The 15514-nt window shown below is 46.4% G+C and overlaps 1 protein-coding gene across 1 annotated transcript in view; it reads left to right on the forward strand.

The window, feature by feature from the left end:
• The window catches only part of MOCOS (molybdenum cofactor sulfurase), a 177568-nt gene that overhangs the window by 62562 nt on the left and 99492 nt on the right, over nucleotides 1–15514 (forward strand). Inside the window, exon 4 of the mRNA XM_075271000.1 lies at nucleotides 4427–5062. Within this exon, the coding sequence (XP_075127101.1) occupies nucleotides 4427–5062 (636 nt within the window). The remainder of the gene's footprint in view (nucleotides 1–4426; nucleotides 5063–15514) is intronic.

Genomic DNA, 15514 nt, shown 5'->3' on the forward strand with positions numbered 1-15514 from the left:
TAATGCATTCCTATGAGAAAAAGTCAGCTCCTGCATAACGCAAGCTGACAGGGATTCCAACTAGCATATAATGGGCTGCCACAAGATAGAGCCCCAAAGAGCTGTTTAAAGAGGACCTTTCACTATTTTGCCGACAGGCAGTTCTATATACTGCCGGAAAGCTGACAGTGCGCTGATTTCAGCACACTGTCGGCTTTCCCGATCTGGGCCCGGTGTGAAGAGCTTACGGTCCAGGTACCATAGCTCTTCTATGGTCAGAAGGGCGTTTCTGACAGTTAGCCAGAGACGTCCTTTTTCACAGCACAGCCAATCGCGCTGTGCTGTGAGAGCCGGGAGGAACGCCCCCTCCATCTGCTCGCAGTACTCGCCCATAGACGAGCATTATCAGGGAGGGAGGGGGGAGTTCCTCCCGGCTCTCACAGCACAGCGCGATTGGCTGTGCTGTGAAGAAGGACGTCTCTGGCTAACTGTCAGAAACGCCCTTCTGACCATAGAAGAGCTACGGTACCGGGACCGTAAGCTCTTCACACCGGGCCCAGATCGGGAAAGCCGACAGTGTGCTGAACTCAGCGCACTGTCAGCTTTCTGGCAGTATATAGAACTGCCTATGGGCAAAATGGTGAAAGGTCCTCTTTAAGTAACATTCCTACCTAAATAAAGTTAATTCCTAGCTAACCCTGCCATTACATCTATCCTTGTCTCACAGTCACATAGTTCACAGTCTCATATGAACCGAATTTGAAATCCACCATTCGTATAAAGTGGAGGTCACCTGATTTAGCCAGCCAATTACTTTTTCCGATTTTTTTTCGATGCCTACGTTTTCCTACTTCCTATCCCACCACCTTTGCACAGTTATTGGTGCAAAAAAAGCACCAGGGAAGGTGAGATGGGATACGAATTTTTAGTGCATTTGCCACGTGGTATTCGATTGGAATCAAATATCTCGAACAGCCTGATATTCGATCAAATACCAATTCGATCGAACGCCGTTCACGCATCTCTATTAGTCAACTCTTGTAAATCATGTAACACTAAGGGCTCGTTCACACGGAGTAAACGCGGTACGCAATGTGCCGTGTTTATGGGATGTTTGCGCCGTGATTTTGACGGTGCATGTTTGCGGTCGCGTTAACGCCACGTTAACACGCGTTTAAGCGGCGCTAACGCGACCGCAAACATGCACCGTCAAAATCACGGCGCAAACATCCAGTCAACGCGGCACATTGTGTGCCGCGTTTACTCCGTGTGAACGAGCCCTAAGTCCATAAATACATCTAGACAAGAAATCTCTCCTGCTGGTGGTGTAGCTGTGCTTTTGTTTCTAAGATTGGTAAATGGACCAATACCTGAAATTTCAGGAGGATCGTCTGATAAACCATATAGAAGACGCACATCCGAAAGCATGTCAGAAGATATACCCATTTCAGCGCATTAATCTAAAATATTTATGCCACTGAAGCTTACGAATGAAAAGATGGATATCCTTTGTCCAACCAAATAGATCAAATTTATTGGTCGGGACAAAGGAGAGCCCCTTTTTGGACAACAGATTTCTCTGATACAGATAAAGGTGTGCATGAAAGATTAATAACTTGTGCCTCAATTATCGAGGTTTGTTCTGGTATCGGTTGCGGAGCGGGTAAGGTCAGCATTTGTTATCCCTGATGAGTCAGGGTGATGTATAACTGTCATTCTGATGAAACATGCATGTCGGGTAGGCATGCTCAATATATTTGTTTTTACATTTCTCACTGATTACACTCTTTGGGTGCTTGCTTTGGAGGGGGGCCTCTTTTTTACGTACAGGTTCCTGTCAGGGCATTTTACTACTAGAGAAATTTTCCTGAGCTAGGCCTGTAGGGTCATATTCACAATCACACCCTGTCTAGCGTATTTTTGTATTTCTTTATCTTTACTGTCCTTGTATTGTATAGCCTATCATTATTTTGAGGCTTCTCTCACTTTTGGTCCGGCTGGCAATACACATACACATTATATGTCCTCCTATTTATCCGGCTTCATCTTAAGTGGTGATTAGGTCTGGTTTAATTCTCTTGGAGGCCGCCGTGCCTTGTCTTATGGCTATATTATCACTTTTACTTTATATTGATATCTACCGGTCCATGTTGGTCTTTTTTTCTTATAGCAGGACTATTTTTAATGGTACTTATTAAAAGTTACTTTTTGATATTACTTTTATTTTGCATTATTGGTCTGCTTTTCTTTTCAGTCTCCTCTCTACCCTATTTCCTTGAGAAAGTGCAGACTCTCATCTCAATTTTTTTTTCCACCATGGATAGACCAGCTTGCTGGGAATAGGGCATTTGGAATCCTGCTTTCTTTTGGCTCTGCTGACTCAACTGCTTACATTGGTGTAGGATAAGTACCCAAATCTCCAGACCAGCACTCCTGACACCCCAAACCATTATGCTCTTATCTTACAATATGACAAGACTGAATTCACCATTTAATGGGGAATTCATCCTAACATACATGATATACATGTATATCATCCTGATATACATATATATCAAAGTTTTAACTGGAACATCATCTTTCTGCAGTAAACACACTGTAACACTGCCGATTCGTGTACTCTTAAATCCCCTTGGATAGGTCACTGCCTTAAAGTTATATTTTATATGACATGCTGGTGAAATATTGCCTCTGTTCACATTAAGTCCATTTAACTTTGTGCTGCAGTCCAGAGTTTCACCTCGGCAGCCTATTTTTTCGTGCTCATATTTATATATTCATCTATATGGACTACAGGTAGAGCAACCCATGTGTCTGGAATTTTGAACAGTATAATATGCTCCATCGTGGCCCCTGCACGGTATAATGCTCAACAGCGTCCCCTGCACAGGATAATGCACCATTTCGGCCCATGCATGTTATAGTATGTTTCACAGTGGTCCCCACATGGTATAATGCTTTATAGTAGCCCCCGCTCAGTATAATATTCTCCACAGTGGTCCCTGCATGGTATAATGCTCTACAGTGGCCCCTGTATGTTATAATGTTCCACACAGTGGCCCCCTAGCGTTATATTATGCTCCACAGTAGTCGCCACACAGTATAGTTCTCCATAGTGGCTCCTGTATGGTACAATGTTCCACAGTGTTCTCTGCACAGTTTAGTGGCCCCCTGCTTGTTACATTATGCTCCACAGTGGTCCCCATATGGTATAATGCTCCATAGTGGGCACTACAAAGTATAATATGCTCCACAGTGGCCCAAGCACAGTATAATATGGATTGCACATTCACAGTACATGTTATACAGCGCTACATAACTCGTGTTCTCTAACATACTACTGAGGCCTTCACAGAACAGGTGTCACATGACAGCTCCATGGATATGGTTAATTATAGATTTTTTTAAATTGAAGTAAATTAGAAATTAGGCACGGGGAGGGAATTTAGTTTAGGGGTTAATTCTCAGTTTAACCTGGACAACCCCTCTATCTCTAAATTTGGATAAACAGATAGGAAACAGAGCCATTGATCAAGGCACTCTTCTAGTCCTTATCAGGGCACTATAACCAAATGCACTGTAGTATAAAGAAAATGTTGTTTTTGTACCGTGTTAGCCAGTGGGTAGGAAATATAAAAACAAAACAAAAAAACTTGAAAGTCTTCAGTAGATGATACCTTTTTTAATGGCTAACTCATAATGATGACAGATTATAACGTTTCGAAGCTCCCGGCTTCTTCTTCAGATATAACTAAAAACAATTTCTGAAGGCTGCATATTTATGTACAACAGGACACATAGGGATAGAATTTTAGGAGGGAGGGGGGAAGGGGGAAGAGGCTTATTGGTATGTACATGGTACACGGTGGCTCAGTGGTTAGCACTGCAGCCTTGCAGCGCTGGAGTCCTGGTGTTCAAATCCCACCAAGGGCATAAAACCATCTGCAAGGAGTTTGTATGTTCTCCCCGTGTCTGCATGGATTTCCATCCCATATTCCAAAAAAAACCATACTGATAGGGAAAAATGTACATTGTGAGCTCTATGTGCGGCTCACAATCTACATAAAAAAAAAAAAAAAAGGGCGCTTTTCTATCTGCATTTTTTTTCCTTTCGGGCGGACACCAATCGAAAAGCTGGTGGACCCCACTATAAGTGGTTAACTACTTTTTTAAGTGGATTAGGTTTCCATTTGAGGGGTCTGCTTGGGGACGGAAGTCCAAACACAGATGAGAACCTAGCCTAAGGAGGTTTTTCTCCTCTCATAATCCCTCTAATCCTAATGTTAGTTTTGTTCATCATTTCATGTCAATAATCAAATGGACTCAGTATATAAATATATTTAAAATATTTAAAATTCATGATTGTCCACTCCAGAGAAGTAAAAGACACTAAACATTATAAAAAATTGTATGTTAATAATCTCCTGTTTTCTTTGTTTTCTGTTAGAATATTACAACACTTTAATACATCTCCTGAAGAATACTCTGTCATCTTTACATCAGGAAGTACTGCAGCACTTAAACTAGCAGCAGAAACCTTTCCATGGACTCCTAGAAATTTGAGCAATGCGGGCAGCTACTTCTGTTACCTGACTGATAATCACACCTCAGTGGTTGGAATGAGGGGGATGATGCAAATGCTAAACGTGCCATCTGTTCCAGTTGTAGCAGAAGACCTGATACAGTCAGAAAGCCAAATATTCGAGGCTCAGAATGAGAACACCTTTCATCTTTTCTGTTACCCAGCTATGAGTAATTTTTCAGGCACCAAGTATCCTCTTTCATGGATAAAAAAGATCCAGATAGGGAAAATGTTGCCCATTAGGATTCCAGGCAATTGGATTGTTCTGTTGGATGCAGCTTCCTTTGTTAGCACATCTCCATTAGACTTGGCAGAGTACCAACCAGATTTGGTAACCATTTCATTTTACAAGATTTTTGGATTCCCGACTGGCTTGGGAGCATTGATTGTTTCTAATCGCATTGCCAATCTTCTGAGGAAAAGTTACTTTGGTGGTGGAACTGCAGCGGCTTATCTTTCAAAGGAGGATTTTTATGTGTCTAAAGATTCCATAAGTGCCAGGTAAGGCTTAGCTTACTGCAATGTTAGTCACTAAATGGTTAAATGTGTCAAACATGAAATAAATAATCCATTAGAAGCAAATTGTAATAATGTAGCCAAGAGCAGCAATTTTAACTAATTTTATCTAACTCTCATATGTAATCCTATTAATATTATAAAGGTGAAAGTTTGTGAGTATGGATGTTCGTGGGTTTGTGTGTTTGGATATTTCGATGTTTGTTCCTCAATCACGCAAAACCCGCTCCACCGATTTGGCTGAAATTTTCCACAAACATAGTTACTACACTGGATTGCGCAATAGGCTACTTTTCGTCACAATAGCGCACATACGTTTTTCCCAGGACCCCCACAAAACCCAAACTCACATCACTATCTCTGCAATCTCAAACACTTTGGACCATAGCAAGCCACAAAATTCATAATACCCTCTACAGCAGAGCTCAGCAACCCCTGGCACACGTGCCAAGAGTGGCACTCCTGCCATATTTCACTGGCACGCCAGCAGCACAGGACCTGCAAGAGTTAAATGAAGTCCCTTCAGTGCTCTGCTAGAGCTGAGGCATAAAGACACCCCCCTTCATTCACTGCCTTCCAATGAGAAGGGTGCAGGAAACCCAGGGGGTGGAGCTTAATCGCTCAGGTCTCTGCCTGCTATAGTGATAGCTCCTGCCGTCTGCATCCTGCAAAGGAGGAGAGGAAGCTGCTAGCAAAGTGAAAGTAAAAAGCACACAGGTCCCTTCCTTTAGTTCCTATTCTCATTAATGTCAGGCATTTGGGGATATTAGTTTAGTGTTAGTAACTCCATGTGCCTCACATTAATAGGAATAAACCCCATCATGTCCCTCATATTAACCCCTGTGTACTCCATATAAAGGTTACTAATATGTGAGACATATGGAGGTACTAATAAAAGACCTCAATAATGAAGATACTTAATTATTACCTCCAAGTCTCTCACATATCAGTAATAGAGATGAGCGAACAGTGTTCTATCGAACTCATGTTCGATCGGATATTAGGCTGTTCGGCATGTTCGAATCGAATCGAACACCGCGTGGTAAAGTGCGCCATTACTCGATTCCCCTCCCACCTTCCCTGGCGCCTTTTTTGCTACAATAACAGCGCAGGGTAGGTGGGACAGGAACTACGACACCGGTGACGTTGAAAAAAGTAGGCAAAACCCATTGGCTGCCGAAAACATGTGACCTCTAATTTAAAAGAACAGCAACGCCCAGGTTTGCGTCATTCTGAGCTTGCAATTCACCGGGGACGGAGGTTTCCGTCCAGTTAGCTAGGGCTTAGATTCTGGGTAGGCAGGGACAGGCTAGGATAGGAAAGAGAAGACAACCAACAGCTCTTGTAAGAGCTAAATTCCAGGGAGAAGCTTGTCAGTGTAACGTGGCACTGACGGGCTCAATCGCCGCAACCCAGCTTTCCCAGGATCCTGAATGGAATACACTGACAGTGTATTCCCGTATACCCAATATATACACCCCAAATCCCCGTTCCAACGGTGTGCCCCCCCACCTTCACCTCAGAAATACCCTGCAAGTCCCCTACCAATAGAATTGGGGCTATATACACCCACTATTTTTGCTACTGCCATATAGTGCCATTGTCTGACTGGGAATTCAAAGAATATATTGGGGTTACATATAACTTCAATTCCAGGGAGAAGCTTGTCAGTGTAACGTGGCACTGACGGGCTCAATCACCGCAACCCAGCTTTCCCAGCATCCTGAATGGAATACACTGACAGTGTATTCCCGTATACCCCATATATACACCCCAAATCCCCGTTCCAACGGTGTGCCCCCCCACCTTCACCCCAGAAATACCCTGCAAGTCCCCTAGCAATAGAATTGGGGCTATATACACCCACTATTTTTCCTACTCCCATATAGTGCCATTGTCTGACTGGGAATTCAAAGAATATATTGGGGTTACATATAACTTCAATTCCAGGGAGAAGCTTGTCAGTGTAACATGGCACTGACGGGCTCAATCGCCGCAACCCAGCTTTCCCAGGATCCTGAATGGAATACACTGACAGTGTATTCCCGTATACCCCATATATATACACCCCAAATCCCCGTTCCAACGGTGTGCCCCCCCACCTTCACCCCAGAAATACCCTGCAAGTCCCCTAGCAATAGAATTGGGGCTATATACACCCACTATTTTTCCTACTGCCATATAGTGCCATTGTCTGACTGGGAATTCCAAGAATATATTGGGGTTACAAATACCCTCATTTCTTGCTACTGCTATATAGTGCCATTGTCTGACTGGGAATTCCAAGAATATATTGGGGTTACAAATACCCTCATTTCTTGCTACTGCCATATAGTGCCATTGTCTGACTGGGAATTCCAGGAATATATTGGGTTTACAAATACCCTCATTTCTTGCTACTGCCATATAGTGCCAGTTTCTGACTGGGAATTCAAAGAATATATTGGGGTTACAAATACCCTCATTTCCTGCTACTGCCATATAGTGCCATTGTCTGACTGGGAATTCCAAGAATATATTGGGGTTACAAATACCCTCATTTCTTGCTACTGCCATATAGTGCCATTGTCTGACTGGGAACTCCAGGAATATATTGAGTTTACAAATACCCTCATTTCTTGTTACTGCCATATAGTGCCATTGTCTGACTGGGAATTCCAAGAATATATTGGGTTTACAAATACCCTCATTTCTTGCTACTGCCATATAGTGCCATTGTCTGACTGGGAATTCCAAGAATATATTGGGTTTACAAATACCCTCATTTCTTGCTACTGCCATATAGTGCCATTGTCTGACTGGGAATTCCAAGAATATATTGGGTTTACAAATACCCTCATTTCTTGCTACTGCCATATAGTGCCATTGTCTGACTGGGAATTCCAAGAATATATTGGGTTTACAAATACCCTCATTTCTTGCTACTGCCATATAGTGCCATTGTCTGACTGGGAATTCAAAGAATATATTGGGGTTACAAATACCCTCATTTCTTGCTACTGCCATATAGTGCCATTATCTGACTGGGAATTCCAAGAATATGTTGGGTTTACAAATACCCTCATTTCTTGCTACTGCCATATAGTGCCATTGTCTGACTGGGAATTCAAAGAATATATTGGGGTTACAAATACCCTCATTTCTTGCTACTGCCATATAGTGCCATTGTCTGACTGGGAATTCAAAGAATATATTGGGGTTACAAATACCCTCATTTCTTGCTACTGCCATATAGTGCCATTGTCTGACTGGGAACTCCAGGAATATATTGAGTTTACAAATACCCTCATTTCTTGTTACTGCCATATAGTGCCATTGTCTGACTGGGAATTCCAAGAATATATTGGGTTTACAAATACCCTCATTTCTTGCTACTGCCATATAGTGCCATTGTCTGACTGGGAATTCCAAGAATATATTGGGTTTACAAATACCCTCATTTCTTGCTACTGCCATATAGTGCCATTGTCTGACTGGGAATTCCAAGAATATATTGGGTTTACAAATACCCTCATTTCTTGCTACTGCCATATAGTGCCATTGTCTGACTGGGAATTCCAAGAATATATTGGGTTTACAAATACCCTCATTTCTTGCTACTGCCATATAGTGCCATTGTCTGACTGGGAATTCCAAGAATATATTGGGGTTACAAATACCCTCATTTCTTGCTACTGCCATATAGTGCCATTGTCTGACTGGGAATTCCAGGAATATATTGGGTTTACAAATACCCTCATTTCTTGCTACTGCCATATAGTGCCAGTTTCTGACTGGGAATTCAAAGAATATATTGGGTTTACAAATACCCTCATTTCTTGCTACTGCCATATAGTGCCAGTTTCTGACTGGGAATTCAAAGAATATATTGGGTTTACAAATACCCTCATTTCTTGCTACTGCCATATAGTGCCAGTTTCTGACTGGGAATTCAAAGAATATATTGGGGTTACAAATACCCTCATTTCTTGCTACTGCCATATAGTGCCATTGTCTGACTGGGAATTCCAGGAATATATTGGGTTTACAAATACCCTCATTTCTTGTTACTGCCATATAGTGCCATTGTCTGACTGGGAATTCCAAGAATATATTGGGTTTACAAATACCCTCATTTCTTGCTACTGCCATATAGTGCCATTGTCTGACTGGGAATTCAAAGAATATATTGGGTTTACAAATACCCTCATTTCTTGCTACTGCCATATAGTGCCAGTTTCTGACTGGGAATTCAAAGAATATATTGGGGTTACAAATACCCTCATTTCTTGCTACTGCCATATAGTGCCAGTTTCTGACTGGGAATTCAAAGAATATATTGGGGTTACAAATACCCTCATTTCTTGCTACTGCTATATAGTGCCATTGTCTGACTGGGAATTCCAAGAATATATTGGGGTTACAAATACCCTCATTTCTTGCTACTGCTATATAGTGCCATTGTCTGACTGGGAATTCCAAGAATATATTGGGGTTACAAATACCCTCATTTCTTGCTACTGCCATATAGTGCCATTGTCTGACTGGTAATTCAAAGAATATATTGGGGTTACAAATACCCTCATTTCTTGCTACTGCCATATAGTGCCATTGTCTGACTGGGAATTCCAGGAATATATTGGGTTTACAAATACCCTCATTTCTTGTTACTGCCATATAGTGCCATTGTCTGACTGGGAATTCCAAGAATATATTGGGTTTACAAATACCCTCATTTCTTGCTACTGCCATATAGTGCCATTGTCGGACTGGGAATTCAAAGAATATATTGGGTTTACAAATACCCTCATTTCTTGCTACTGCCATTTAGTGCCAGTTTCTGACTGGGAATTCAAAATGCGCAAGGCTCCCGGAAAGGGACCTGGACGAGGCCGTGGGCGAGGTCGGGGGAATGGTTCTGGGGAGCAAGGTAGCAGTGAAGCCACAGGGCGTCCCGTGCCTACTCCTGTGGGGCAGCAAGCATTGCGCCACTCCACAGTGGCAGGGTTGCTTGCCACATTAACTAAACTGCAGGGTACAAACCTTAGCAGGCCCGAGAACCAGGAACAGGTCTTGCAATGGCTGTCAGAGAACGCTTACAGCACATTGTCCAGCAGCCAGTCAGACTCTGCCTCCTCTCCTCCTATTACCCAACAGTCTTGTCCTCCTTCCTCCCAAAATTCCCAAGCTTCACAGAACAATAACCCCCTGCTCCCCAGAGCTGTTCTCCGCTCCTTTCATTGTCCCTCAACCTGCCCCTCCACGTCACGATTCCACGAACCTAACAGAGGAGCATCTGTGTCCAGATGCTCAAACACTAGAGTCTCCTCCATCTCCGTTCGATTTGGTGGTGGATGACCAGCAACCCACCCTCATCAACGACGATGTGACGCAGTTGCCGTCAGGGCATCCAGTTGACCTGCGCATTGTGCGGGAGGAGGAAATGAGACAGGAGTTGGAAGAGGAAGTGGTGGATGATGAGGACACTGACCCGACCTGGACAGGGGGGATGTCAAGCGGGGAAAGTAGTGTGGATGTTGAGGCAGGTGCAGCACCAAAAAGGGTAGCTAGAGGCAGAGGCAGAGGTCAGCAGCTTAGGCGAAGCCAGGCCACACCCGGAATCTCCCAAGATGTTTCAGTTCGTACCCAGCCCCGAAAAACTCCCACCTCGAGGGCACGTTTCTCGAAGGTGTGGAGTTTTTTCAAGGAATGCGCCGAGGACAGATATAGTGTTGTCTGCACAATTTGCCTCTCGAAATTGATTAGGGGCTCTGAGAAGAGCAACCTGTCCACCACTTCAATGCGCCGTCATTTGGAATCCAAGCACTGGAATCAGTGGCAGGCAGCAACGGCAGGACAAAGGCCGCCTGCCGTTCACGCCACTGCCTCTGCCTCTGCCACTGCCACTGCTGACTCTGCTGGCGATGCACTCCAGAGGACGAGCCAGGACACCACTTCATCTGCGTCCGCCACTTTGTTGACTTCTTCCTCATCCTCCCCTGTTCCTGTCTTATCTCCTTCTCCTGCACCATCAAAGGCACCATCAGGCGCTTCTTTACAACAACCCACCATCTCTCAGACATTGGAGCGGCGGCAGAAATACACTGCTAACCACCCACACGCGCAAGCCTTGAACACCAACATCGCTAAACTGCTGGCCCAGGAGATGTTGGCGTTCCGGCTTGTTGAAACTCCCGCCTTCCTGGACCTGATGGCAACTGCGGCACCTCGCTATGCCGTCCCTAGCCGTCACTACTTCTCCCGGTGTGCCGTCCCCGCCTTGCACCAGCACGTGTCACTCAACATCAGGCGGGCCCTTAGTTCCGCGCTTTGCACAAAGGTCCACTTGACCACCGACGCGTGGACAAGTGCATGCGGACAGGGACGCTACATTTCACTGACGGCACACTGGGTGAATGTAGTTGAGGCTGGGACTGCTTCCCAAACTGGCCCGGTGTACCTCGTCTCCCCGCCTAACATTCCTGGCAGGGACACGAGAAGAACACCCCCCTCCTCCTCCTCCTCCACCGCCTCCTCCTCCGCCACCGCCTCCTCCTCCGCTGTTAGATTGACCCCAGCTACGAGTTGGAAACGTTGCAGCACTGGCGTTGGTAGACGTCAGCAGGCCGTGCTGAAGCTGATCAGCTTGGGGGACAGACAGCACACTGCCTCCGAGGTGAGGGATGCCCTCCTCGATGAGACGGCAATATGGTTTGAGCCGCTGCACCTGGGCCCAGGCATGGTCGTTTGTGATAACGGCCGGAACCTGGTAGCAGCTCTGGAGCTTGCCGGACTCCAACATGTTCCATGCCTGGCCCACGTCTTCAACCTAGTGGTGCAACGTTTCCTAAAGAGCTACCCCAATGTTCCAGAGCTACTGGTGAAAGTGCGGCGCATGTGCGCCCACTTTCGCAAGTCGACAGTAGCCGCTGCTAGCTTAAAATCTCTCCAGCAACGCCTGCATGTGCCACAACACCGGCTTTTGTGCGACGTCCCCACACGCTGGAACTCAACGTTTTAGATGTTGAATAAAGTGGTTGAGCAGCAGAGACCTTTGATGGAATACCAGCTACAAAACCCTAGGGTGCCACAAAGTCAGCTGCCTCAGTTTCTCATCCATGAGTGGCCATGGATGAGAGACCTTTGTGACATCCTACGGGTGTTTGAGGAGTCCACAAGGAGGGTGAGCTCTGAGGATGCGGAGGAGCCTTACAATCCCGCTCTTGTGTGTTCTGAGAGAATCCCTGATTGACATCAGGGATAACTCAGATCACACAGAGGAGTCAGGGATAGCATCCGATCCGTCACAGCTGGAGAGTAGGTCCACACATCTGTCCGCTTCATCGCGTTTAATGGAGGAGGAGGAGGAGGAAGAAGAGTTGTCCGATGATGTGATGGTGATACAGGAGGCTTCCGGGCAACTTCGAATCGTCCCATTGTTGCAGCGCGGATGGGTAGACATGGACAATGAGGAGGAAATGGAGATTGAACTTTCCGGTGGGGCCAGAGGAGTCATGCCAACTAACACTGTGGCAGACATGGCTGAGTTCATGTTGGGGTGCTTTACAACCGACAAGCGTATTGTCAAAATCATGGAGGACAACCAGTACTGGATCTTTGCTATCCTTGACCCCCGGTATAAAAACAACATCTCCTCTTTTATTCCGGTAGAGGGGAGGGCCAATCGCATCAATGCTTGCCACAAGCAATTGGTGCAGAATATGATGGAGATGTTTCCAGCATGTGACGTTGGCGGCAGGGAGGGCAGTTCCTCCAGTAGGCGACCAAGTTCTCACCGGTCCACACAAATGAGGGGCACACTGTCTAAGGTCTGGGACACCTTGATGGCACCCCCTCGCCAAAGTGCCGCCACGGAGGGTCCTAGTGTCACCAGGCGTGAGAAGTATAGGCTCATGTTGCGGGAATACCTTTCCGACCACAGCCCTGTCCTCTCCGACTCCTCTGCGCCCTACACGTATTGGGTGTCGAAGTTGGACCTGTGGCTTGAACTTGCCCTATATGCCTTGGAGGTGCTGTCCTGTCCTGCCGCCAGCGTCCTATCTGAGAGGGTGTTCAGTGCAGCCGGTGGCATCATCACTGACAAGCGCACCCGTCTGTCAGCTGAGAGTGCCGACCGGCTCACTTTGATAAAAATGAACCACCACTGGATAGAGCCTTCATTTTTGTGCCCACCTGTGTAAAGCACCCCAACATGAAACTCCATGTCTGTGCTCAACCTCTCCAATTCCTCCGCATCCTAATACTCATCCACCATAAGCGTTGCACAATTCTGCTAATACTAGGCTCTCTCCACCCTGATTTCCCCCAACTCTGCTGGTTAGAGGCTCCCTCCACCCTGATTTCCCCCAACTCTGCTGGTTAGAGGCTCCCTCCACCCTGCTTTCCCACAACTCTGCTGGTTAGAGGCTCCCTCCACCCTGCTTTCCCACAACTCTGCTGGTTAGAGTCTCCCTCCACCCTGATTTCCCACAACTCTGCTGGTTAGAGGCTCCCTCCACCCTGCTTTCCCACAACTCTGCTGGTTAGAGGCTCCCTCCACCCTGCTTTCCCACAACTCTGCTGGTTAGAGGCTCCCTCCACCCTGCTTTCCCACAACTCTGCTGGTTAGAGGCTCCCTCCACCATGAATTGGTCCAAACTGGGGTTTTTAGAGGCTCCCTCCACCATGATTTCCCCCAACTCTGCTGGTTAGAGGCTCCCTCCACCCTGATTTCCCCCAACTGTGCTGGTTAGAGGCTCCCTCCACCCTGATTTCCCCCAACTCTGCTGGTTAGAGGCTCCCTCCACCCTGCTTTCCCACAACTCTGCTGGTTAGAGGCTCCCTCCACCCTGATTTCCCACAACTCTGCTGGTTAGAGGCTCCCTCCACCATGAATTGGTCCAAACTGGGGTTTTTAGAGGCTCCCTCCACCATGATTTCCCCCAACTCTGCTGGTTAGAGGCTCCCTCCACCCTGATTTCCCCCAACTGTGCTGGTTAGAGGCTCCCTCCACCCTGATTTCCCCCAACTCTGCTGGTTAGAGGCTCCCTCCACCCTGCTTTCCCACAACTCTGCTGGTTAGAGGCTCCCTCCACCCTGATTTCCCACAACTCTGCTGGTTAGAGGCTCCCTCCACCATGACTTGGTCCAAACTGGGGTTTTTAGAGGCTCCCTCCACCATGAATTGGTCCAAACTGGGGTTTTTAGAGGCTCCCTCCACCATGAATTTGCCCAAACTGGGCTGGTTAGAGGCTCCCTCCACCATGAATTGGTCCAAACTGGGGTTTTTAGAGGCTCCCTCCACCATGAATTGGTCCAAACTGGGGTTTTTAGAGTCTCCCTCCACCATGAATTGGTCCAAACTGGGGTTTTTAGAGGCTCCCTCCACCATGAATTTGCCCAAACTGGGCTGGTTAGAGGCTCCCTCCACCATGAATTGATCCAAACTGGGGTTTTTAGAGGCTCCCTCAACCATGAATTGGTCCAAACTGGGGTTTTTAGAGGCTCCCTCCACCATGAATTGGTCCAAACTGGGGTTTTTAGAGGCTCCCTCCACCATGAATTTGCCCAAACTGGGCTGTTTAGAGGCTCCCTCCACCATGAATTGGTCCAAACTGGGGTTTTTAGAGGCTCCCTCAACCATGAATTGGTCCAAACTGGGGTTTTTAGAGGCTCCCTCCACCATGAATTGGTCCAAACTGGGGTTTTTAGAGGCTCCCTCCACCATGAATTTGCCCAAACTGGGCTGTTTAGAGGCTCCCTCCACCATGAATTGGTCCAAACTGGGGTTTTTAGAGGCTCCCTCCACCATGAATTGGTCCAAACTGGGGTTTTTAGAGGCTCCCTCCACCATGAATTTGCCCAAACTGGGCTGGTTAGAGGCTCCCTCCACCATGAATTGGTCCAAACTGGGGTTTTTAGAGGCTCCCTCCACCATGAATTGGTCCAAACTAGGTTTTTTAGAGGCTCCCTCCACCATGAATTGGTCCAAACTGGGGTTTTTAGAGGCTCCCTCCACCATGAATTGGTCCAGACTGGGGTTTTTAGAGGCTCCCTCCACCATGAATTGGTCCAAACTGGGGTTTTTAGAGGCTCCCTCCACCATGAATTTGCCCCAACTCTGCTGGTTAGAGGCTCAATCCACCCTGATTTTCAAAACAAATGTTCGTGCCAACCTCAACTTACTACAAGGGCCAAATTCACTGCTGGTGACAAGCTCTCCTCACTCCAAGTGCCAAATACACATGTTTCAAGGTGTTTTCCTACTGAGAGGTGGTATTGAGTGTGTAAAGTGTGTAGTTGTTAGGCTGTGATGTTGGAGTAATAGAGGGTCTTTGGTGTGTTAGATGCCCCCAGACATGCTTCCCCTGCTGTCCCACTTGTATTCCAGAGGTGTTGGCATCATTTCCTGTGGTGTCATAGTGGACTTGGTGACCCTCCAGACACGGATTTGGGTTT

This window comes from Leptodactylus fuscus, chromosome 4 (genome assembly GCF_031893055.1).
Source record: "Leptodactylus fuscus isolate aLepFus1 chromosome 4, aLepFus1.hap2, whole genome shotgun sequence".
NCBI lineage: Eukaryota > Metazoa > Chordata > Amphibia > Anura > Leptodactylidae > Leptodactylus > Leptodactylus fuscus.